Source organism: Parasteatoda tepidariorum, chromosome 2, assembly GCF_043381705.1.
Source record: "Parasteatoda tepidariorum isolate YZ-2023 chromosome 2, CAS_Ptep_4.0, whole genome shotgun sequence".
NCBI classification, from domain to species: domain Eukaryota; kingdom Metazoa; phylum Arthropoda; class Arachnida; order Araneae; family Theridiidae; genus Parasteatoda; species Parasteatoda tepidariorum.
This window is the reverse complement of record NC_092205.1, coordinates 6089523-6116482: the sequence shown is the minus strand read 5'-3', so window position 1 is coordinate 6116482 and position 26960 is coordinate 6089523. Positions and strand designations below refer to the sequence as shown.

The 26960-nt window shown below is 28.5% G+C and overlaps 1 protein-coding gene across 2 annotated transcripts; it reads left to right on the top strand.

The window, feature by feature from the left end:
• The first annotated feature begins 7148 nt into the window (after positions 1 to 7148).
• Positions 7149 to 23750, top strand: LOC107454430 (protein prenyltransferase alpha subunit repeat-containing protein tempura). 2 transcript variants are annotated; one of them, XM_043052573.2, is made up of 7 exons: positions 7149 to 7279; positions 7762 to 7903; positions 10950 to 11110; positions 11467 to 11542; positions 12734 to 12856; positions 17780 to 17942; positions 21654 to 23750. In XM_043052573.2, the coding sequence occupies exons 2-7, from the start codon at positions 7824 to 7826 to the stop codon at positions 22230 to 22232; spliced, it is 1182 nt and encodes a 393-aa protein (XP_042908507.1). In that variant the 5' UTR covers positions 7149 to 7279; positions 7762 to 7823; the 3' UTR covers positions 22233 to 23750. The 2 variants fall into 2 exon arrangements, with proteins under 2 accessions (XP_042908507.1, XP_042908506.1); XM_043052572.2 differs by having other exon boundaries at positions 7209 to 7365.
• The last annotated feature ends 3210 nt before the right edge of the window (positions 23751 to 26960 follow it).

Here is a 26960-nt window from a genome sequence, read left to right as displayed (position 1 = left end):
TTTTGCAGTTTCTAAATCGTCACATTGAATGAGGAGCGACCCGCTTTTTTGGAATCTAATACTTTTAATTTTTTTTGTCGGTACAGAAGCATTTAGGTCTGCTTTAAGGCGTACTGGTGAGGTCTGTGGTATAGCACAGGATTTTTCTTTTGCTTCAATGCTAAACCAAAAGTCTGCTAAGCCGTTGTTTTTAGCTTGAGCCAAAATATCTTCTATGGGCTCCTTGGAGCACCACTGGTAGTCTAGGAGATTGGTCATTTTGACCGGATGGCCCCCAAAAGGTAAAGAGTAAAAGTGGCTTACCTGTTTTTTGGTAATCCTGAAATAAGGAGGGAGTTTTTAAACATTTTACTATAAATTCGTGGATGTTTTCTTGTTATCCAACAAAAAAAAGGGAAAAGTGAAATTCGGAAAGTAATAAAAATTCAAAATAAAATTTAAACGTGACTTATCTTTAGTCACATCACTCTCTCTAAAATCTAGTTATTAGCCAACTGACTTCATGAAAAGACTTCGGAAAAAACTGCGATTATTTCACTCATTAGTCGGTTTTTATAATCCAGTGCACACATCCAAATAAAAGATTACGAGCTACGCATATTTACTCTAACAGGTCCAATCATACACTAGGAATATTCCTGAAATCATTTACGAAATCTATTCTGTTAAATACAGAAAGAAAAATAGATTATAGCTACGAAATTAAACTCGATACACACTCGCACTTTTCTCTTCTCTACGACCTGCCGCCTTCCGCTCAAAGGGAACAGTCATATGAATGCTACGTAGAGTGTATATTAGTGCAACAAGCTCTTTGCGTAAACTTATAGCTCTCCTGAAACGTGGTTTATGGTTGAGACTAGGTAAGCAAAACTATATGTATTATTTAGACGTTGCAAGAGGTGGGATTAAACCATGTTGAGTTGCTTTATGAAGAACATCCACTCCTTGAAATAAAGTTTTAATTGACGGAGTCTCAGCGGTATTGCTCACTAAACGCTCTGTAACGTGGTCCGTGGGGGTTGCGGGTCCGAGTCGCACCGTAACCCTGCATCTTCATACTGTCATTCTCTGAATTGTACTCTTTCTACTTGACAAAGATGCATAAGCTGTACTTATGGAATTGAGCGCACAAGCCTGCATGTATTTGGACCATTCAATAAATTTGAATTGAGCAAGATTTAACCAGTTGTGACTTTTTAATATATTAATTTAATCTCATGCATATATAGTGCATATGTGATCAATGAAAATGAGTTTCAGAGGGCGAGAATTCCCGCTGTTATTTATTTATTTATTTATATCAGGCTTGCATGCTCATAATACTGCTTAAGAGCACCTATCCCAAGTAGCACCCGATATTTGATAATGTCAGAAAACCGGTAAAATCTAACGTTATCTTACACAACTAATATTGGAAAGATACAAGAGGTCGCTGTTTGCTCAGCCTTATATAATATAGATTCTATGCAAACTAATATTATCTAGCGTTCGCTATAAAATTATTTTGCATTAGTTTTGATGCTATATAATATTAGAATACAGTAGAGTGCCGGTTATCCGAACCCTTATTATCCGAACGTCTAATTATCCAAACTATGTCCGTTTTTTTTTTTTTTTTTTTTTTTTTTNTTTTTTTTTTTAAAGTTTAGAATACTTTTTAACTTATTGACAATTTTTCTAAATTTAGAAGAATAAAAAATATCCACTACGTCTGAAGACCATATTTAATTTACAACCTCTTTCAGCAGTTTTCTTATAGTAGCCAATCATGCATGTATTGTTATACAGTTTAACCTACTTACCCCTTTAGCCCTCTTCAACTGAAAATTATCTTCAAAGAATGCGAGCTTAATTTTGACAATCTTCAATGGTTGGAATGCGGAAAGAGCTTATGAATAAATAAGTGCTGAAGTTCTACAATTGGGGAATGGGTAGTTGTCACTTATGGTTCATGATTACAGTGCTTGGAATCTTAAATCTTGGAATAAAATTGTTAACAGAAAAACAAACGAAACTGAAGTTTCTGAATCAGTAGATCTTTCGAGTGAAAAGACACCAGTTTATACAGCAGAAGAAATAGAAGACTGGTGTCGAGACACTGAAAAAGACTCAGGATTTCAAATGATGATGAAATTGTTGCTGAAATTTGGAATGAAAATCGAAACTCCGCAGACTAAGAGGAAAAAGTAGGTGATCACGTTCAGGATAGTGGACCTTCTCATATAGAAACATGCAATTCATTAGATATTGCAATGAATTGGCTAGAACGTCAAAATGATGTTGATCCAGTTCAGTTCATTTATTTAAAAAGAATAAGATATATGGCTGCGCAAAAAAGAGCATGTTCTTTGAAACACAAGTTTTTGCTGGATATCTTTTGCAATGGAAAATAAATAAAAATGTGGTAAAAATCAGTAATTGACAAAAAAAATTATAAGAAAGCTGATATATGATAAAAATAATTCAACTTGAAAAAAAAGTACTAAAAAAATATTGAAAAACATTTTTTTTAACACGCCAGAGCTATTTTAGATAGTACTGCCAGTCCTAAGCTTAGAAAAAGTGTGAAGGAGAGTTAGTGCATAAATAATAATCATTTAAATTAGATTTTAAACAACTTTCTAATTATCCGAACTTTTCATTATCCGAACCACGTTCGGTGCCGAGCAGTTCGGATAATCGGCGCTCTACGTATATATTTTCTGATATTATCTTGCGTCGCTTTTTACTTCTTGGAGTAAGTAAGAGGAAGATATGGATGATAGTAGAATAATTGGGCGATATAATTTTACTTAATTTTCTGCATTGCTGTGAAGCATAGAACAATAGTTTTATAATGCCAATCCATGCATTATTTACTTAGCAATACAGAAATACTAAATAAAATTATATTGGCGAATTCTGCTAACCATCCATTTTCCTCCTTCTTACTCCAAAGTATATTTTATGTTCAGCTGACTTTTTAAATATTTCAAATTTAATTAAAAAATACTATATTGCAACTTTCATTGCTATTTTTTTCATTTTATTCATACAATGGGTTTTTTTGATGAATTTTGTAGCATTAATAATTTTAAAATCATTAGTTTAAAAATGTATCGTTAATTTTTTTTTTAGAAATGAGCCTTTCTTATCAAAATTTTAATTGAATTTGTTAGTTTGTAAAACTTGTTTATAAAAGCTGTAACTTAAGCCATTTTTAATATCACAATTAACATTCATTATTTATATTCTGAAATTATGTAATAAAAACCACACTACATAATTATATTATATATTTGCATTTGAACTGAAAGGAAATTTAAACTCAATTTTTTTCTTATAATATTAAAATAAAATTGTTTAATTTTTAAGTGTTCATTTCTTGTAATAATTGACACAATAAAGAACAAAATTTAAAAATATTCAAATTACCTACTTCAATAAATTACACATTTTCTGCCCCTTCTTTTACAGAAATTAAATGTAGAAATACTTACGTAGCTTTATTTTTTTAGCATCTGAAATTTTATTTAACAAAACATCTGAAACAAAACACAACGTAGAAATTTTTCCAGGGAGTGAAACCAGGAAAGCAACTAATACTGTGAAAATTGTTAATATTTTTTTTATAATGTAAAAATAACTTTTATGGGCACATCAGAAATTTTCATCAATTCGATAATTATTTTATGTACTAAACCAACAATCTTTGCAAACAATTTACATAAAATTTTAATTTCAAAACTGTCAGTAAATATTATTATGTTTTATCTAAATTAAATTTGCACTAACATATACTTGCATAAAAGAATGAGACGAAAATATAATAACACTTTTTACATTATTTTTTAAAAATTGCTTTTAGTATGAATGATCAAAATTTGACTCTTTTGAGAACGTTGCTATAAAAATAATTGATTTTTGTTTGAAACAATTCCATTGCTTTTATTTCGTTGATTATAGATTATGCGTTTGACATAAATAGGTTTAGAAAAAAGCACGTGTAATATGTAAACATTTTAAATAGAGCTTGTCAGAAAATAAATTTTAAAAAATTAAGCAGATGCTAGAGTCAATTTTCTGGTATTAATAAATTAGCCAAAAATAAATCAAATCAAATCATGACAAACATTATTTCACAACTTAATTATTTTATTTTAAAACAAAATACAATATAAATATAAACTTCACTCAACTAAAAAAGCAATATATTCTCACCGATAATGCTTTAGTAAAATAGAATTTAAAAACACAAATTTGTCTTTAAATAAAATAATTTTTATTCCAAAAAGCAGCAGTTAGTTATCATTTTAATTATTTTTAAATAAGAAAAAATTACAAAACTTTACAGTCATTTCATGCAGTTTAAAGTTTTGTTTACCTTCAGTTGCAATTTTTTGTTTATGTGCAACTATATTACAGAGCAATAAACCCGGGAATCTTTAAATGCTTTTTTGAAAGATTTTTATAATGATCATCAAGTAATAATGTAAACACACAGTAGAGATGAATCACAGAGGAATGCACCTTTTTTCAAACTTCTACACAACAACCAATAAGAGAACTTTCATCTCCGACAAACTTAAAGTGCACCGATAGCATTCCGAAACCTGTTCTGTTTTCTGTACCGATCGAACTGAAAGCTCTCAGTTTTCTACCACAGTGTATCATTTTCCATTTGCAGAGTTCAGCAGTCAATCTCAAAATACCTTCCAATCCTTCCTGGTAGATAAACTTCTAAAGCCAGCAGACGAAGCTAAAATTATAAGAGAAAAAAGTTAAACTATACATTGAAAACATTAAATTAAAAACTTTTAAGAATTGAATATTTCTTTAAAACTTAAATCATTTAATTTGAAAATGTCTAAAATTTAATGGGTGGATATCCGTAACAATACCTGCACCAAAAAATCTCATTATCACATCACCATGCAAAGTGTCGAAAAATATTTAATTTATAAACGCTCTCAAGTAATAATTTCATTCTTTTTTTGTAAAAAAAAGGGGGAAATTATAGTATAAAACCCTTAAGCTCTTTTTATTGGAAGTGAATATTCAAGTATATATACAGATACAAAAATAAATCAAATTTAATGCTTTTAAATTTTTTTTAAAGATAAAGTACAATGACACTTGACTATCAAAATATTTTGGTACATTGTATAAGCTCGTAGATCCAATGGGAAATGTTCACACTTTTATTAAAAACTTCCTAAATAAAAATTTTAACACCTTTTCAGCACTGCTCTTCATTTAACGTAAACACACTTTGAATAGACCATATTGTTGCTTATTTTTCAACCATTTGCTATTATTCATAAATTAATATAACTAATCATGTATCAAAAACATGCAAATCTGTCTATATTCAAGAAATGAAAATAACTTGTTATGTAATATTAGTATTAATACTTTATATGCGTCGCACTAGAGCAACACAATTGGTATTTTTGACGGTCTTGAAAACGTCCCGGAGGGCCCTATGACCTGCCCCAGGGACTAATATAGGGGCCTTTATATCTATGACCTGCCCGCAAAGTGGAGTGCTTGACGGTTGAACACTTTAACTAGGTCCCTTAGCACCTTCAGTCTCATCGCATTGGTCTACAACCCGCTCACTGGTCTCTGCTACTGATGCTAGACTTTGGTGTTCTACAGTCACTTGAGAAAATACCTGAGTACCGTGACNAAAAAAAAAAAAAAAAAAAAAAAAAAAAAAAAAAAAAAACTCAGAAACTTAAAACGGTGTTTTCGATCCTTGGAATATTCTCACTGCACTCAAATGGCCCACTCACATCCACACGTCCGGTTTTGCATCGCATCCGCGGAGAATTGATTTGCAAACACCATGTGTTGCGCCAAAACTTTTTATTTGTTCAGATTATAAAATTTTTCAATCTCGACAGTACAAATGTTGTAGAACAATGAGAGGGGTTGTCCAAGTCATTTACGAGCAAATTGTCGTAGTGTCAAATTCTTAAATTTTCGATCTTGGCAATACAAGTGTTGTAAAAAAATTACCCTATTTTTTTACCCATCCTTTTTTGGGAAAGGAATGGAAGAACTTTACAATTCACTATTGTTTTTCAACCACCTGTGGTATGCAGTTCCGCAATTGTGGTATGCAGTTCCGCAATTGTCAGTCATTGATGGTGGATGTTCTCAGGACTTGAACATATCACTCTAGCAAATCAAATCGTGGGAACTCCCCCTTTCCGATGTCGATGAAGGGCATTCAAGGTTTTCCAGAATATTCGCCGAATATGGGCACCCTTTGATCGCCAGACTGTTCCCAGCAGGATATAATCTCAGAAATTTGAAATAAATGTTGAGCAATGTGGACTTTACACCCTTTGAGTGCAGCGAGTAGAATTTAATCTTAGTTTCTGAAATTCTCAAGTTAGTCCTAATTTTTAGGCCCTTTATTCGTGTTAAAATTAGAATCAATCTCAACAAACATGGAAACATAACTTAAAGGTAACATTAAAACAATAAGGGAAAAGCGAAGTATAATATAATTACTGTACTTTTTTTCTATGAAAATCACTATATTGATAGTAAATTATTCACATCACCGAATAAGTGATTCGAATCAGTGAGTGATACGAATCAAAAAGTAATTTGAATCAGTAAGTGATTTAATCAGTGATTCGAAACAACGAATCACTAAGTGATTGAATTTGGATTCGAATCACGACCTAAGTAAACTGATTGATTCTATTGATTCTAATCTCTTTCATGTTTCCTTTTGCTCAACTCTAGTATTGACGATCGAAATAGGCTACAGGTGGCTTAGAGCAGAACTATGGCAATATTTCACATACTTAAACCATAAGCATGTTGAGAGTCAGAGGAGACAAATGAGCATTAGTATCTGTCTTGGATTTTCAAACAGATCGAAAACTTTTTAGTTAGGAAACTATATGGAACAAAACTACATTGAAGTGAAAGAAAATGTCATGGAAACTTAAAAAATATTTTTGGCAAGTAAATACGAAATATATTAAGAAAAGGGAAAATATCCTATACATACATATCGTATAAATATATTCTCCAATACAACTGAAAATATGAGAGGGTCAAAACATGGATTCGGTCTTCCCAGATGGCGTAGCTTTGTGATCTCATCTGCATCAAAACAAATCCATTAAAACTGAGACTTAATTTTTATAGGCTTAATCAGTGAACTCAGAGCAGGGCAGAAATATGTTTTCGGAAACGTTACTAATGAAACAAATAAAGTGCTTTTTGGAGTTGTCGTATATGAAAGATTTTAGATTTTAATTCTTAATTGGTAATTCACAAAAAATCTTAAGTATATTGCATATTATGAAATAAAACTCTTAAAAACGATTTGAATTATTTTCTCCTTATACTCAGGTGAATTATTTTTTAAATAAATAAATGTATGACTAATTTCAAAGCATTTCTCCTTTGAGCTATTAACTTTAAAATATTACTTTTATCAAATTTTAAACCGTCTTGGAATTTTACAAAAATCTCTATTCCTGAAACTGATGTAAAACTGCTAAATTTATACTATCTAATTTTCATATTCCCACAAAGTAGAGAAATCTCTGTTGTCTCAATTCCTGACTTTATTTATTGTTTATTTAAAAAATCATTATTCTTCAGAATAAATGATGTTTATAATGTAAATTTGTTACTCATTAGTAAGTTTAGTTATACGTTAAAAATAGTTTGATATTATTTCAGGAAATGTTATTATATTATTGAAAGGTTTAATATATATCTTAAACATGGAATTTTTTATAGGACAGTTCTTGAGGATGTGATAGCTATCTGATGTTCAGTTTCCTTAAAGGATATTTGTGAGAATGGATATTGATGTTGAAGATGATCTTATGGAAAGGATTATAAGGGATTTAAGAAATGTTCTTGAAAATGATCTTTTAATGTTAGAAAATTTACTCTTCTCTAAATAATTTTTTCAATTTTATTAAATAACTATGCTTTATTGCAATTTTAAAATTGCTGTTAACTTGATTTTTTTTCAAATTATAGATTTTCTTGCAATAGAAAGGTTAAAGGGAAATTTTTCTTCCATCAATTAAAACTGATTTTGCTAATAATTTATATACTAGATAGATTAATAGTTAGTTACTTGAGTGCTAAATTCTAGTACTTATTATTAGTAAATAGAAATGAAGGCATAATGGGACAAACAGTTAAAATAAATTTTATCTCCAGTAATAACTAATTCAGAGTGACAAAACTAAAAAAAATTTTTAATTGTATTTCTTTCTGAACTAGTTGTTAAATTTTGCTTCACCCAATAAAAGAAAATAAATAAATTAACAGAAGATGAATAAATAAATCTATGACAGCTCAAAGATATGAAGAAGAAAACATTTTAAAATTAACCTACGTTTTAATAACATAAAGTTCTGTACTTCACAATAAAATATTCTGCAAATTCTTGTTAGGTAAAAACAAAAAGAGATTTGAAAATGGTGGGTTTCCTTCCTTGATGAATGGAAAATTCTTTTCAGTGCTGGATTAATTAATGTATTTATCCAATGTCTTAAGATATCTTTCAAATAGTAATAAACAAGGTTTTTTTTAGACTTTTGGTAAAAAGTTCTATTTTTATGAAGTAGTGAAAATTTACATGTGATTTTATTTATATCTGAAAATTTACACTTAGTTTTGTGAATCTAAAATATGTCAAACGAAGTTAAATTGAATTCTTTAATCTAGGTATTTAATTTCAAATGAGCGCAATTCAAGTTAAATATTTCATATAAAATATTGAACTTAAATTGTGCTTTTCAGGGGTAATATGGGTGGGCTAAGGGACCAATTAAAAAGTATTACTGTTTATACGGACCTTTATAAAATATATTATTGTTAATACTAACCTTTGTAAAGTATATTAATATGGACCTTTCAAAAAATATTTAATAGTAAAAAAGAAGTTCTGCAAAAAAAAAAAATTAACTACTACTATTTTTATCATTGCACTATATTTTTATAAAAACAGGATCTTCTTTTTCACAAACTAACAATAATTGTGCCCTAGATGAAAAATTAAATTTATCTTAACTCGAAATATTTTAGATTCACAAAATATGTGTAGTTTCCAAAATAAACAAAATCATAAGCCCCATAGCAGAATCATGGCGAAACAACGACATTGTCGAAGAACATTACAGAATTCTGGCAGAGAAATTTTGTATATGGAAAGCAAAAAAGTTTTTTTTGTTTATCTGCAGAATTTTTCGAAATTTTTTTTTTCTGCTGTACTTTTTTCACCCTTTCGGCAGAATTATTTTCATAAAATGCCTTTCTCGCATATTGGAGGTTGAAGAACTAGTAATATATTTATACATATATTTTTTTAAACTTTTCTTTGCGAATAAAAAAATTCCGCAATTAAGAATATTTTAAAACATTTATGAAAATTTTGCTTTTGCTAGAATTTCAGATTGGTATTATAAAATGCAATTTCCAAATTACAAAAATTTAAAAAAAGTTAACTATGCAAATACTTTTTTAGAACAGGAGAATATATATTCGAAGTATTCTTTTAAATGTAGGTTATAAAAATATTCTTGTATTTGAAATTAAAAAAATTATATACTGTTCTGTTCTATACATGAAGACTTTTTTTTTTTGTAAACTGAAAGCGCTTCTGTTACTTTAAAATAGCAACATATATATATTTGCTACTATTAAAAATGCCTTTCAGAAAGGTATTAGTACTAGAGAAAATTGTCGCCAGAAAGCTCGAGAAAATTCTGTCATAGGGATCAAAAGTAAACTGTCACTTCATAAAAACAGGACTTTTCCCCAAAAGTCTATAAGGACCCTTGTTTATTGATATTTGATTAAATGAAAAAAAATATTTTAAAACATTAGATAAATACATTAATTAATTCAGCAGGTTCCATTAAAATAGAACTTCCACCCATAAAGTCTTCAAATAATTTTTTTTATTTTTACATGACAAGGATTTGAGAATATTTTGTTGTACTTTCAGTATGTGCTTATGCATGCTTATATTGAACAGAAGCACAATATGAATGTAATGACCAAGTGGTATCTTTAAATGAAAATATTTTCCGAAAGGACCGTTACTTTTCTCGTTAGCTTAATAAGTTCAATTTTCAACCAGTAAGGCTAGTGATCCCTTACCAATGGGCTAACCCTGAAGTTTTTTTTTTTTTTTTTTTAATGTAGCGCAAATATAAAGCAATAAGTCTTTCAGAGCTACTTTGTTTTCTATATTGGATCAAGGACATGAAATTAAACATTAAAATGGAAAACTTGCTAGCTTTTCAATGTCTTCTGTTTAACATTGGTAATAAAATAAAATTTCCATCCAACTGTTGAAAGATTTAGGAGCTCATATTATTATAGTTCATAATTAATATAGCTCATATAATCATATTAATATTGCACATAAGTTACATTTATAGTTATTTAGTAGATAAGACATTTTTAATTCAATATATTATCATTTTATGGTTAAAATATACTACAAAATTATCCTACATTTAGCAAAGCTACATTAATAAATGCTATTAAAAAGTTAAAAAAATCAATATTAAAATGAATGAATTACTCCACCATTAGCAGCTGTTTCTTCGGTTAAGTTCTAATTTGATCATTTCACATGTGATCAGTTTTTCCGAAATCTAATCAATATACCTTTTTATATATGGTTTGAAAACGAATAAAAACAAATTCACTTAGTTAAAAATATAAATCAGGGCATAATAAATTTACTGAAAACTATAACTTATAAAATATTTGCCCATTAGACATTCCAGGTACCCAAAACCAGTCTGGTATATTATTCTGTTTTTGTTGAGTGTCAAGTCTCAATAAAATTTAATAAATGTGTGGTACATATTACAATAACCTTTGCAAAATTTTTGAATTAACTTTTCTTTGCCATTTCCATTGTGGTAATTGTTTCGCAACTTTTTACTTTCTAGAGATGAGTTTGACATTCTACCCGTTCATGAATCTATGCAGAATAAATCACCAGTTATCCATGTAATGAATAAACTTGCTCTCGAGAACTGGTGTGTGAAGCCTTTGTATATTTATGTCTATAAGAAGTTCTTTGTTTGGAGAAATAAAAAGCTTAAGACTAGTACGTTTGAGTTTTCTGGTTTTATCACTTTTGAAACTGTTGTTTGTAAATAGTGTTTGTGTGTTATTAACTGCGTAATTTGATTAATTTCTGTTTAAAATGTCTCTACATGCTAATGCGTATAACTTATTATATTTTTTTTATAAATTTCTTAAATGATGAAAATTAATATTATTTTACATATATATATATTTTTTATGGAGTTTATGAATTTCTGCAGTGAACAGCAGCAATTCTGAAATTGAAATGAACTTGATTTTAAAAACATATGTTTGATTTCAATATTAAATTCAAAGTACAGTTTACTATTTTTGCTTATTTAATGTTTGCTTTAATTTAAACATTTTTTTTCTTAGACATTGAAACTGTTTTGATGTGGACATGTGTCATTTTATTAATTAATCCTGAAATTGAAACTGCATGGAATGCTAGGTAATGTAATATTTATTAATTTATATAATTTTTCTAATTTAAATGTGACTAGTTCTTGTTTTCTTAATATTGTGTTAAGTTATTACATGTACTTAAAATGTTTCTGCAATCTGAATTTTATCATCACCTTTTGCTCAAAAAATTATCCTTCTTTGGTTGAAATTATATTGCACTATTAAATTAAGGAAATATCTAAATTTTCAGCCAATTTTTTAAAACAGAGCCTCTTATTATTTGGAAGCTCTGCCTCATGAAATAATTTTTAAAAAAATATCAGTGAATATTTTGATTATCAAATTTTTAAGAAGTGGGTTATTATTGTTTGACCACTCATTACACAGTTCGGACTTGGCACCAAGCAACTTTCCCTTTTTCCACAATCTAAATTAATTTCTCAGCAAAAGTTTAGCTGAGATTAGGAGATTAAAGAAGAAGCTAAAGCTGAGTATTCTCATAGAAGGCAGACATGTAGAACATTATGACAAATTTTTTGAAAATATATGAAAACAAAATAGAGCAATTAAGAAACATGTCGAATATCAAACAAAAAAATTTTTCAAGAAAAATCTGGGATCGTTTATGTTTTACAAGAGATTTGTCTTTACTTTTCAAATAACTGTAGTGTGTAAGCATTATGACAAAAATTTTCGCATACATTTTATTATCAGTTTGATTGTTTTAAAGAATTATTTTTGTATTTTAAAGAAATCTTTATTGTACTTAATTTTTAAGAACTTTTATGTTCAATTTGAAATTTGGAAAATTGAGTTCATTGTGACACTAAGTTTAAAATTTTTCTTTTTGGAATCTTTATTTTCACTAGTTTATCAGTTTATTGTTTTATAAAAAAATCATTTATAAAACCAAATTTTATTAATAACGATTCTTTGTTTTATTTAGTTATTAAAAAGAAAGAAGGCATCTATTTTATTAATGGTTTGAAATTAAATTTTTATGTTCTTTGTTTAGGATAATCACTATTATTTTTTTATTATTTATTATTAGTGTTGTAATTTGTATCTAGTGAATTTATATCAAGCATTATAGTTATATATAACAGCGTAATGTCTATTATTTATTGTATTATTAAGAAGAAATTAAACTATTTATTTTTTGTTTCTACTTCTTTTTTTTTTTAATTTTATAATTTTTCTTAAATGTTCAACATTTTTATTATTTGTATTTTTTCAGGAAGGAGCTTTTATGTAAATCAGAAACTACACTGAGAGATAAACCAAAATTTACCGATGAGTTGAGATTTTCTGAACTAGTTTTAAGTAGAAAACCTAAGAGCTCACCTGTATTTGCTCACAGGTAATTTATTTTATTTTAGTAGTACATGAATAATTTCTATATATACTTTTTTTATTGGTATTTATGTCTTTGTTAAAATTCTGTGCTTTTGTCACTAAATGATTTTTTTTTTTTTTTATATTTAAAATTCTCGTGTCCTACAATGCAACAAAAAGAACAATTTTATTTATTGGCGAAATAAAATGGTTTTTCGAATAATATAGCTCTGTATAAGATGGATCGCAAATTAATGAATACAAATTTATTTTTTCTGGCTCTTTTTCAATTTTAATCCCTAGCAACTATTACTATGGTCCCAGTTGGGCTCAAAATTGTCTCGGTATAGGTCCTATATGATAGTATAGGTCCAACCACAGAAGGACCAATATTGGGATGTCTAGATTTTTTAATATTGGTCTTATATAGGGCCAATATCGGTCTTCATGGGGCTTATATTGGCTGAATAATGAATATAAAGTATCTGGGGAATCTGAAAATTCTATATAGGGCCAATATCGGTTGTAATGTGACTATAAAATATCGTGTGAATGGGATAATTCTATATGGGGCCAATATCGAAAAATAACGGCTCTTTGTACCCTTATTGAATGAAGATTCATGAATAATGGTCCTATGAGAGCAGGTTATTTTGCTGCTTGGATATGAATGTTTAAAACAGTTATTTGTATGTAGCGTGTCTCCAACAATCCAGATAAATTTTATTGTACTTTTGTATATTTTGTTTCGGTATTGCAGCAAAGAAATTGTAGTTTTTTTCCTCAAGCGTTTTACACTAGACAGACCCCAGGAGCCATTTTGGCTTCTATTGCTTTTCATTTTTCTGTAGTTGTAAAAATAAATCACAAAAATTATTTAGTATTTCTGAATTTTTATAATTTGATCCAATTTAAGTGCCTGTTTAGTCATTCATGTATTAGTTTTATAGGAATGTATCTATAGAATCTTATACCTAAAAAGACGACAGAGGCGGGGTGGCCCTTAAGGTATTTTGATAGGTACCGCATAAGCCCAGGTATTTTTTGGTGTAAGATACCCTTTAGTAGGTATGAGGTAGCTCAGTTTCATTTTTAAAAAAAACGAGTATTTTATCATAGCTCTAATTATTATTTATAGAGTAAAAAAACTAAATTAACTAAAAAACATGTATAACTAAATAATCTGTGTTCTGTTTAATGAAATATTTTCGTTAATCAAATCGAATAAAATACCATATAAATTTGATGACTAAGTCTCTAATATATTTTTTATTACTTCAATTATGATTATATTTTAAGATTTAGGATGTCTAATTGATCTACACATACAATCTGTGAAGGGCCAGACTGGCCCTATTGGACTTTCTAGGTATACAGCAATGTTCAGTTTTTCTAGTGTTAAGCAAAAGCTATTGTTATTTGAAGATTGCACCTGTAAATAAATTATAACACATTTTTTTTTTTTNTTTTTTTTTTTTTTTACTTTATTATGATAATAATGATTTGATTGCTAATTTAAAGCTGAAGCTATAATAAGAGTCAGAATAAAGTATATTCATCATTCAAGAATTTTATGGAAAATTCACCCATTAAGAATGCTGGATGAATTCCTTGAAAAATTCATTGATTTTAGAATCTATTAGTTTTAGAAGCTAATCAAGATTGATTTGAAAGTTTTGTAGAAAATTCATCGAGGAAAATTGATTTTAGAAATCATTGGAAAATTAATTCTTGAAAATTGATTTTAGAATTTATTCGAAAATTAATTCATGAAATTTTTTCCTTTGAATTTCTTAGAAAAGTCATTAATCAAAATTAATTTTACAATTTATTTAAAATATTTATAAGTGAAAAAAAATTTACAAATGCTATTTTTTCAAAAACTTAGTTTTTGCATTTCTAGAAGCATTTTCTTTAATGCTGAAACTAAAAATTAATCTATATATTTTAGAAGTATGTCTCACTTTGCATAAGTAATAACTTTATTATAGTATTTGAAATCTTTGTATCAATTTTAAAATTATTTTACTTTACGTGAATACTGTATATTTTGTGATAAATTAAATGCAGATCTGCGTATATCAAATGTGTGGACTGCAATAAAATTATTTTTCATAATTTACTCAACAGCTGTTTAAAACAGTTGATAGTAATTTATGTATGTATCTTTGGTGCATATCTAATAGCGCCATAAATGCTCAATAGTTAGAAATCCTATAGAACTCTGTCCCGCAGTGGACTGATCGTAAAGACATGGTTCCCAGTAGGACATCAAAGTCAAGCATCACTGGCTGCGGTCAGTAAGCGGGTGGGTGACCACTTTGACCAGCCTGCATAGGGACCAAGGGTGTGCGGTATCTGTCCTCGTTAAACTGTTCTACTGTAAAGTGCTCGACTTGGCTCGCAGGTCGTTCGGCTACCAAAGCAGGGGTGCCATCCCCTCTGCAGAGGATCAAAGTTATGTGTTCGGATCATCCTCAGGGATGTTTCCCAGACCATCTCCAATAGTCCATTGTGCAGTGATGTAAATAAAGCTTGTACCTTCCTTAAAAAATCTATTAATACTGTGTATAAGCATTGCATCACTTTTATGACTTTAAAATCTGGATATGTCTTAATGTGTAGTTTAGATTAGATAATTTATAATCACCTAACAATTGTTAAATGTTATGTATAGTTGGTGTTCCACGCTCATTATTTTACTTTGTGGATTGGGATACCTGCAAGTGACATAGTGTGGGTATCTCGATTCTGATTGGTTGTTGAAAGGTGGCATTTGTTTATGTTAGCAGCTGGTCTTTCCATTCTATATCAAGTAAGCCAAACCCATCAAATATCAATTCTCTCAAGTGACGCATCCTATATTCTTTCACTAAGATTTCTATTCATTCACTATTTATTTGCACAAGCACTTAACACAAGGACTGTCACGAAGCCATATAGAACATAAGCTAACTAATTCTGCATCAAAGTTGCCAGGTACACGAAATACGATAAAATAAATAAGCATATACCGTATATTCCGGCGTATAACGCGCACTTTTAATACAAAAAATAACATTGGAATTTACGGGTGCGCGGTATATGCCGAATATAAAAAATTATAGATTAAAAAAATTGAAATATAGAAAAATACTTTTATTTTAAAGAAATAACATACCTTTACCTATATACTTTATTGATTTTCGTTATTACATATAAATAGTTCATTATATCCGCCTTCCGTTATTTCTTCAGGCACGTCATCACAATCTGTTTCGTCTTCATCATCTGTGTTACCCTCATCCATAAATAAACAGTCATCTTCTGATCCGTCCAGATTGTTTGAATTGCTGCATTTTTTGAATGATTTTCTAACCATCTCAGGCTTAATTTCATTCCATGTTTTTAATATCCATTCGCACATTGTTTCCAAACTTGTATGACGCATATGTCCTCCTTTCGTAAAGGTTTTCTCGCCCTCCAACATCCAAATGTTCCACAGTTTTTTTTAAAATTGTCTTTAAATGGTTTGTTTAAGCAGACGTCCAATAGCTGAACTAATGGTGTTAATCCGCCCGGAATAACTGCCATATCGGTGTTACATTCTTTCAAAAAATTTTTTTTTGTATTATCTGTAAGGTGGGACTTAAACATGTCCCACACTAAAAGGCTTTCCGGTTTTCTATAGATACTAGACGAGATATTGCACACGTACAATCCAAATTTTCGTGCGCGTTATACGAAGAGTATATCTTAAAATTTAAAAAAAGTTATTAGAAATTACGGGTGCGCGTTATACGCCGGGGCGCGTTATGCGCCGGAATATACGGTAATAAATCTAAGTTAAGTAAAAGAAGTAGACGAGAAAAATTATATTTCAACAAATTAGACGGGGGATACAGCACTGTATTTATTTAACTTCACAATAATTTACATTTTAACTTATGTGGAGAAACTTAGCTCAACTTTAACACACTGTTTTGCTGATAAACAATCAACTGACTCTGACGCCATAAGTCACATGATTGGGTAACAGTGATCTACTTCTTGAAGTGCAAGTACCAAATTCTAAATGTTCACTTGCCACTAATTCACACAGACCACTATACAAATGGTCTGTGTCGACATGGCTTGTGCACGATTCTTAATATTCTACTCTGTGAAATTGTAGACTTTACTCCTTTCACTTCCCACTAATTGACACAGACCACTATTTGAATGGTCTGTATCTTGCGTAGCAGATGCACTTTACATAATATTCTTATCTGTGAAATTGTAAGTTTTACTCCATTTTCTAACCATTAAATAATTCAGTGTTATACATAGCTAAGGCATATTTAATATTCAAATCTGTATAATTGTAAGCTTTAGCCGTATCAATAACTAATTATCGCTGAATTACTAATCAGTGTTATGTATAGCAAATGAACCATAATCGATGTTCACAGAATGCATCCAAATAAAAAAGCGAAAGGACTCCGAAGTAAAAAATCAAAATGAACACGCCTTTATTAACACATATCTATCTTGCATTATTTTAAACATCTTTGACAAAATGCTGGCGTTTCTGAGAAGTTAATTTGCTGCTATATATAAATTTTCATCATGTTTATGTATTAAGTAAGTAAAAAAACTCTCATTATTTACCTGATGTTAATAGGATTTTAACTTATGAGCGTCTGTTCTATGAGATATATAACTAAGATACTTTAAAATATAAGTAAATTGAAGTAGATAGATTTGTGCATAATCGGGCAAATTATTTAAAATTTTGATTATAAAATATTTTTAAGTATTTCCGAATTTTGAGTTAATAAATTTTCAAAGTAATCATATTTATTTCAAATTATTTTTATTTTTTAGCTTAGATAGTAATTGTTTTTTACTCAACGTTTCTGAAAATCATTTTTGTTTCATGCATTTAATATTTTTATTTTGTTTACTTTAATTCATGACTTTGTTGTAGGAAATGGACTTTGATAAAAATAAAAGAAGAAATTATATATCCAGAAACAATTAAACATGAGTTTTTTGTTTGTATACGTATGGCTAACTTGTATGCAAATAACTACTATGCCTGGTCCCATCGTTCATGGATTATGCAAGAAATTTTACAATCTTGCCTAAAGGTGATTTTTTTCTTCATAGATTATTTAAATAAACTTTTAAAAAATATTGCTTATTTTGTGTAATTTAGTAATTATTTTATACTAGCTTCATCCATTGTGAGTTATTCATTTGTTTACTGACGGACATTTCATTTTATTTTCGCCTGAAAGTTAATTTGTGCAAAATCAAAGTAGTTTTTGAAAGGAAATCTTTTTAAACTATGAATTAATGTATGTCGCTATGCAATACAATTGTAACTAAGTAAATACAGCTGTATTGTAAAACTACAGTATAGTCTTATAATAGTAAGAAGTGAATCAAGTTTGTACAAATCTTAGATTTTCAGATGACAAAAAATTATAAACTTTTTCGTTAATGTTTACATGGTGCTTGAAAAATACAGAAACATTTTAGTTTTTCTTTCTTCTGATGGTATTTTATAATATTTATTTTACATATCCATTTTATTTCCATCTGAAAATTAATTTGTGTAAAATCAAAGTAGTTTTTGAAAGGAAATCTTTTTGAATTAATGTATGTCGCTATGCAATACAGTTGTAAGTAAGTTAATACAACTGTATTGTAAAACTACAGTATAGTATAGTTTTACAAAAGTAAAGAATGAATCAAGTTAATACAAATTATCTTAGATTTTCAGGTGACAAAAAATTATAAACTTTTTTGTTAATGTTCACATGGTGCCCGAAAAATACACAAATATTTTAGTTTTTCTTTCTTCTGATGGTATTTTATAATATTTATGTTGCATATCTATTTCTATTTTAATTGTAGAATTTAATGAAATAAACCCTATAGTTTTGTTTTAACTATAGATTATAAGTAAAAAACTATAAAATGTACTTAAAAAATGAATTCTCTAAATTTAATTTATTATTTTTAATATAAATTCAATCTAAATTAAAATTGTTGATTAATTAAATATGCAGTTAAGGAACTTTGTCTACCAAATGTGTATTACAATAATAAATACTAGTTGTGGGAGCAATAAAGAAGGTTCAAAATAAAATAATAATAAAAAAAAAAATTTCCTTTTTCTTATGTATTTTTGTAATGGGATCATCATTTTCACAACGAAAGAGCTTAAGATAAATGTAATGAGAATATTAAAAAAATTGTTGCAATAATAATTCTTAAAAAAAAATTTTTTTTTAATTTCTATGTTCTTTTAATGAGGCAAATTTTAATGAAAACTATGAAAAACTAGTTTAGAAAGACTTAATTAATTTAATATTTAATCTTAGAAACCTAGAAATAAAATAATTTATGCTGTTTAGAACCAGTAATGTTAATTCTGTTAGGTTAAATTTTTAATAAAATACTACTATTTAGAAATTGTATATGCAACACTTATCAGCTGAGTTGATAATCTAAATTTATTTATTTCCTGTCTTATGTAGTTGAATAATTGAATTTATTATGGTTTTTTTAACTCAGAATTCAAATATCTTTATCTAAGGAAATTATTTAGTATCCATATTTATCTCAATAAAATTAACATTGAGGTATTCAAACTTTTGACTGCTCTCCTGACTCAACTCATTAAGATCACGTTTTCCAAATTGCAGCTGTCAACCATATTTTGAGAGTCAAAAATCCCAAATGCCTTGAAAAGAGTTATAGTTATTCAATGGAAGTACCTTTACATATCTTATTTTGTTGCTTAAATTGTTTTCTGTACAAATTATTTAGCTTATTTAACCCTTTCGTGAAGGGAGCTTCAAATATGTGCTTATTTCTGAGGCAAGGTCTCTCTTTCTTGAGTACTTGTCCGAAGCGGGGGGGGGGGGTTACTGTTAAGACTAAATCCACCAAATTATCAAAATATGAACATATTCGTCAATTATGTGCTGTTAAACAGATAAGCAACAAAAGCTACTTATATTTTTTATCATCATACTTTATTTAAGTTTCTTTTTTTGTCATTACATTTTTAAACAATATTTTTCAGTATTTATTTACCGTTTACTTTTGACATTATTGACTTTTATTTTTTGAAGGTTTTAAAATACTGTGAAATATACTCGATTGAATTATACTCGAAAAAATTGACTTGTTAAACTTGCAATTTAATAAAAGAAAGCAAAAAAATTAATTAAGTTAGTGACTTTTTAATGTCACATTTTTAAATTATTCTGATAATATGAATCAAGAGTTTTACCACAAAACTTTCCTTTCCCTTTGATACGATTTAGCAACATTCCTTTCCTCTTGTGTTTATATAATCAACAATCCATTGTCATGTGAGTCATGTTAATCATTTCAAATTGAAGGTATAGTCTACGTGTATCTCAATTACAATGAAGATGCAGTCCTATCTTGTAACTAAATTTAAAATTTTTAAGACGTTCCAGAACACTATCATTAGTATGTGACTGCCAGGAGGGAAAGAGAAAGCACTCTGGCGCACCGTTGTATTCGCCAGGAAGAGCGACTTACATGCTGCCGCGTATATGTGACAGTCGACGCGAAAGAATTTATGTAATACCCTCTTACCATTAAGATTTCATCTTAGTACATAAAAATCTGACCACTTGATCAAAAGTTATTATGGTGTTTTATATTTTATTTTGTTCACTGGGGGTCACTTCCAAGCACTTTCCTTAATTTTGCCATTCCATGTGTTTTATGCTTGCTTAAGAAGGTTGATTTTAAAAATATATAAATATTTTATTTATGTTGTTAATATGAAAGATTGATAATACAGATGTATATATTTCATTTCAAAATTTGAATTTATTCTAAATAATAAGCATTTTAATATACTTAAATTTTGCTCTATTTTAAAGTATGGATTTACTAGCTGATTACCTGTTCTTCATATAGAGTAAAAGGAAAGTATAAAACACTGAATCAGTATTCATCAACACTACAAAATGATGCATAAAACTGAAAGGCATATGCCAACATAATAGATAAAAACTATTATAATTCCAGTTTTTTTTATTCATTTATTATTATTCCTTGTTCATCCTGGTGTTTTTACATCAGCAGATTGAGCAAAATAATTTTTTTGATCCCATCAAAGCAAAGATTAACAGTACCCATTATCATTTAGCATGAGAACAATTCATGATTGTCATTTATCTCAATTAAAAAATTTCTTCTGGTACTTTCCCTTTTGGAAGGCCATAAAAAATCTATTACCACAATTCCAATAGTATCTATTATCAAAATTTATTAACCACCATTGGCATTTATAATAGCGTGGCAGTTTTTTTACAGTTTACCGAAATGAAAAGGTGCCTTTTTTTCATTAATTTTGCTTTTTAGTACATAGTTTTTTAGTTTTGATTCATTTACCATTGACTTTGAATTATCTAGTTTTATGAAAACATATTTTAAATGCATAACTATAAACAAAATAATCTTGTGGTTACAGATAACTTTAGGAATACTAATTTGGTTACATAGTTTGCCTATGTTACCACATTCATATAAAAATTTAATCATCTATAGTGCAATGTAAAAAATTTAAAAAATAGCGATGTTAAGCCAATGAGAAAATTTCGCAGAATCTCTGGAACCAAATAATCTAATTAAAAAAAATTTTAACAATTTTTAAGTTTGAGGGTAGAAATTATCTGTTTCACCTGTCATCCAAATTACAGAGAATCTTCGCAGAATTAGTTCAGGAGTTATTAAAGAACACATTTTAACTTCCTTTTATTAATATAGATAAATTTAAAGAACTTTTTACATTTTATTTTTAGAGTGTTACAGAGGAGCTTTCACAAACAGAACCTTGGATATCCTCACACATTTCTGATCATTCTGGGTTTCATTATCGCCAATTTCTTTTATCTTGTTATCGAACTGCATCTCTAAATGCAAAAGATGCCACCTCTTGTGCTTTACATAAACAATCACAATGCATGCTGGAACTCTCGGAAGAAAAACCCGATCTGTGCTACTCGGCCATCGACAACAAATTACCGCTGCAACAGTGGATTGAATTCATACACAAAGAGCTGATTTTTCTTTCAAGTCTGCAAAATTCATATCCCGGCCACGAAACATTGTGGTACCATCGGAGGTTCTTACTTCGAGAAATAAAACTGACTGAGACTGATGCATTTTCTTCTGTCAAACTTCCAAATACAGATGATTTTTTGCAAAATAAAAGACTCAAATCTGAATGGGACTCAAAAGGAATGTGGAATGTTGCCGAAGAACAAGATTTTCTGGATCACTGCTGTAATAAATCAACCAATATCAGCTGGGAAAAAACATTAATAGCTAAACATGTTAAATGGTTGAATAATGTTTTGCAGTGGTCTTTGTCGATCTGATCAAAATATATTTCTCATAATAATATCTGTTTTCAATTTTGAAATTTTTTTTAATGAAGTGGTTATTTTATGCTTTGCATATTGGTTCAAAAAGGCTATTGAAACCAAAAACAAGTTTTTTTTTCTCTTTTGATTGATTTTTCTGTTTTGTTCTTTTTCATCTTCCTATAGTTTGTCTACAGTAGGAACTCCCTCCGCCACTAAGTCTGAAGTCGTCTGCTGCTATGGAAACAAGAAAAGTGTAGTGTAGCATGTCTTCATTCAAGGACTTACACGATAGACCGAAGAAACAGATCCCCTTTCTCTCGCCGATCCGAGCAAAAAGTCTTAAGCAGTGACCCCACACCCCTACTTGAAATAGTTATACCTCGTTACCGTAGTCACCGCCACGGGACCAGACGAATGTCCAGGAGAGTTCTTACTTTAGACAAACTATATATGTGTATAGACTGCACTGCAGTTTTACCTATAATTGAAGTGAAAAGTATTCTTAATTGTAGAAGAATGTTTATGAATTTTATCATACAGGTGATGTTAGTTGAAAATATAATTCACCAAAAGATTGCCAAAGACCATATTTTTCAATGTGACTTAGTTAATTTTATCATAATAATATCTGTTTACTTTTTAAGTTTGAAGATAACACAAGCTATGGCATGCTTTACATATTGGTCCAAAAATACAACAGAAACCAAAAAACAAGTTATTTTTTTCCACTTTTAGTTATCTTTTCTGTTTTTTTTTTCTTTGTATATGTATAGAATACATTACATAATGCTTTTTATACCTATTAATATACTTAATTATAACAGAAAGTTTATGAAATTATATCACGCAGATGATGTTAATATAGTTGAAAATATAATTTATCAAATGATTGAAAAAGACCATATTCTTCAATGACCATTTTTCAATTTGATAAAGTTCATTTTCTCAATATAATAGTTGTTTTCTTTTCAATTTATATAAAGAAAAACTTTTCTTATTAATAATGGCATGCTCCACAAGCTGGCCAACCTGTGTTTGATAGAACTATACACAAACCAAGTTTTCTAACTTTTGCTTAAACTTTCTGATGCTGTTTTACTTCATCTTTCGAACATATATTACGAAATACACTGCTCAAAAAAATTAGGGGAGCACATGGGTCCCCTAATTTTTTTGAGCAGTGTACTTTTAACTATTATTGAAGCAAAAAATATACTTAATTACATCAGAAAGTTTACCAATTATACTACATAGATTATGCTAATTATCATAATTGAAAAAGTGACAATTATATCACACAGATTGTTAGACATGGCCTTTATCAATTTGATTAATTTAATTTTCTTCTAATATTGAGTGTGTGTGGTTTTCTTCCTTTTTTAAAAAATATTTTAATGAATGGATAAAAGTGTCTTTTTTTTTTATATTGGTTAGAAAATATTACTGTTATTTTAAAATTGAAAACATACTCAAAATAAAATAAAAAATTTAAATTATAATGTCAATAAAGTTAATTTACAAAAAGAAAAATAATTTATATTGAATAAAATTTTTAAAGGTTTCTGATGTGTCACTTTTTAAAATAAAAAAAAATTCTTAAATGCTGATAAAGTATTTTTCCTTGATTTTGAAACATTTTGGGAAATTCTTTGACTTTTTCCTGAGTTTTCTAGAGTTATGAAATTTTCCAGACTTAACTTTATTCATCATCATCATAGTTGGCCAAACAGCCTAATGTGGGCCAATGCCTTCTTCTGAAGATTTCTCCATAACGACTTCCTATTTGTTTGTAATTGCCAATTCTCTTCATTAATTGCAAGAAAATCAAGACTGCACCGAGTCAGCCCATCTCTACCGCGGCCTTTCCCGCTTTCTTGTTCCAGTGGGTCTTCCAGTCTTTTTTAGACTTGCTTTACTGATTTACGAGAATCCCCCTTGTTAATGATATTAGTTCCTCACCACCTCTCTATTAGGCATGGAAATGCATTGTACCTTGATTTTTCCCTTCACAGCCACAATGTTATTTTTTTTTCCATTTTTATTCTTTCTTGGCTACTGATGTTTTTCTAGTTTTGTTTCTCTCCTTTATTTTGAATTTCTTGCTGGACATTTTTATGTTTTATATTTTATATCACTTTTGTTTCTTCTCATTCACGCCTGGCAAGTCTCAAAAATGGGTGGCTACTTTTGAGCACTTGAAGCACATTAACTGTTATTTTGCATCTATATTTTTGAAGACAATGAAGTTTATTAATCAAGTAATAATATAAGTACATACTTGATTAAAAATATATATAAAAACTCAGATTTTGTGAAACCAAATTTTTTTAATGAATATTCCTACAGTTCTAGATGAAAATCATACATCAAGAGCCGTAGAAACATTACATCTATCAGAAACTAAAATCAATCAAAACTACAAAAGCATACCTTATTTCTTTCAGTTATTCTTTTACCTCAAACAGTTTCTTCTTGACTATGGTCATTATTTTTCCAACCTACTATGTATGTAAAATTAATTATACCGTGAATCTTAGATTTTTTTTTCTTTATAAAAGATGTATCTGATTACTATTTGGAAAAAGAAGTAATTTCATTCTAAAATATTTGCTCACTGCAGGAAAATTTTAGTTTAAATTATGTTTTTAGTATTTCTTATTACATATTTTAATTATAATTCATACTATTTGTTTCTAATGTGCTTTATAAAGTAATTTTTCTTTTGATTATTCTCTTTCATTTCTTTTGTATTATCTTTCAATTACAAATTCAATATCCTTGTTGTTTTTTCAAGAGTCTGGATGTATACCTATTAAAATGTTGTTATATTTATAATGCTTTAAGTTTGTATATTTGAGGAAATAGGTTGTGATATTGTTGGTGTTTTTGAAGTTTGTGAAGTTTTTAAAGTTCAATCAAAAATGTTACTGTTACAAAATTTAAAAAATGACAAAGTTAAAATTGATCTACAGTCATTAATTGTTTTTGAATAACCGAGATATTAATACAGCTCAGCCCTATTTAACGAATATCGCGATCAAACAAAAATTTTTTCTCATCAATAAAAATGATGGTAAAAACCCTATTTAACAAATAATAGATCTTGATTGACTAATTATTCCCTCAGTCAAAAATTTAATTTTTGGCTCTTTTTTTAAAAAAAATTAATTTTTGTTTAAACAAATTTACTTTGGGCATTTTGGAATAATTGATCCCGAATTGTCTAATTATTCCATCAGTCAAAAAATAATATTTTGGCTCTGTTTTTAAAAAAAAATAATTTTTGTTTAAACAAATTTACTTTGGACATTTTGGAATAATAGACCCCAAATTGACGAATTATTCCATCAGTCAAAAAAAATTTTTTTCGCTCTTTTTGATAAAATTTGATTTTTGTTTAAATAGATTTATTTTAGGCATTTTGACATCTTTAGATAAGTTTATGAATATAAAAAAAAAGTAAAATTCATTTCTCTATTTATCTATGTTCCATCAATTCTCCAAAAACTAAGTCATTTTTTTTCTTCTGAAAATTGCATTTGCACAAGTGTGCTTTAGACACTAGACCTTGTTATCATCTACCTTGTTAGCCTCCAGATCTTTGTGTCCCTGCATATAGAGGCTGTTCCAAAAAGTAAAAATTTCTTTTGTTTTAATCCCATCTTTTTGAATAACTCCAATTTAATGAATAAAATTTTTGATCCAGATGAATTCTTTTAATCAGCATTAGACTAAACAACAGTAATAATTTTAGTATGTCTTTTAAACTGCACATATATACTTTCTTAATTCCATTCGTATAGTTTTCAATATACCTCCCTCTATTTCAGTGAAAACTTTTAAGCATAGTAGGGCTAGCTATATATATTACAGTCTTCAAAATCAACATAAAACTCAATGTCAAAATTTCATTGCCGTTTTATATGCTGAGTTATATCACTATATTAGTATAAATGTGAATGAAATATTATATTTTTATACCATCAACATTAAACTGTACTATTTCTAAGCATTATCCTAATTAATTTATCATTTTGATACAATCAAGCTGAAGTGGAAGCAATAAGTAATTCCCTGTTTTTAATTATCGTTGTTCACTAATAAAAGCAATATCATTTGTTACACTGTGTGTTTGCTATCTTTATTAATTAGTTATGTTTACTCTTTGAAATTTATGTGATGAAATATTAAATAGTTTGAGAAGAATAGTAAATAGTCATAATCTTTCAGATGTTACAATAACTTCTTTATTATCTTAATTAACCAAAATATTATTATAATAAATTAAAATTAGGAACCGTGATGGCTAAGGCACTGAACTGTCATTGTGAAGAACTGGGTTCCAATCCCTAGTGACGGCTTGAAGTCTATGCAGTTTCTGATCTATTGGCACTAGAGATGAGTTCAGGCTCGCTTTTGAGGGTCCGAACCCGAAATATCTAGGATTACTTGAAGTCCAAGTCAGTCCAAGATAAGTGTCGGATAAAGACTAAATTTTGTGGTCTTGCCACTTGAACTTATCTGTCTCAAGGAAATAAGTAAATTAAAATCTTTTTTATCTGTAACTTGTAATAAAAAACGAAAAACTGAACCAACTGATACTCTAAGATAACTAAAACAAAACTTAAAAATAAAATCTAAATCTTAAGCTAAATAATAGTCATTTGGCAGTGCTAGTCTCACAAAGCAAAAGCTCTGAACCGAAGAAACAGATCGCAGTAACTTTTTATACCTTATGAA

Bases quoted from the DNA above. Each gene is read 5' to 3' on its own strand.
- LOC107454430 (XM_043052573.2), top strand. From the start codon at position 7,824: ATGGATATTGATGTTGAAGATGATCTTATGGAAAGGATTATAAGGGAT. The intron at 7,904-10,949 runs GTTAGAAAATTT...TTTACTTTCTAG, and splicing joins CTTGAAAATGATCTTTTAAT to AGATGAGTTTGACATTCTAC. The intron at 11,543-12,733 runs GTAATGTAATAT...GTATTTTTTCAG, and splicing joins GAAACTGCATGGAATGCTAG to GAAGGAGCTTTTATGTAAAT.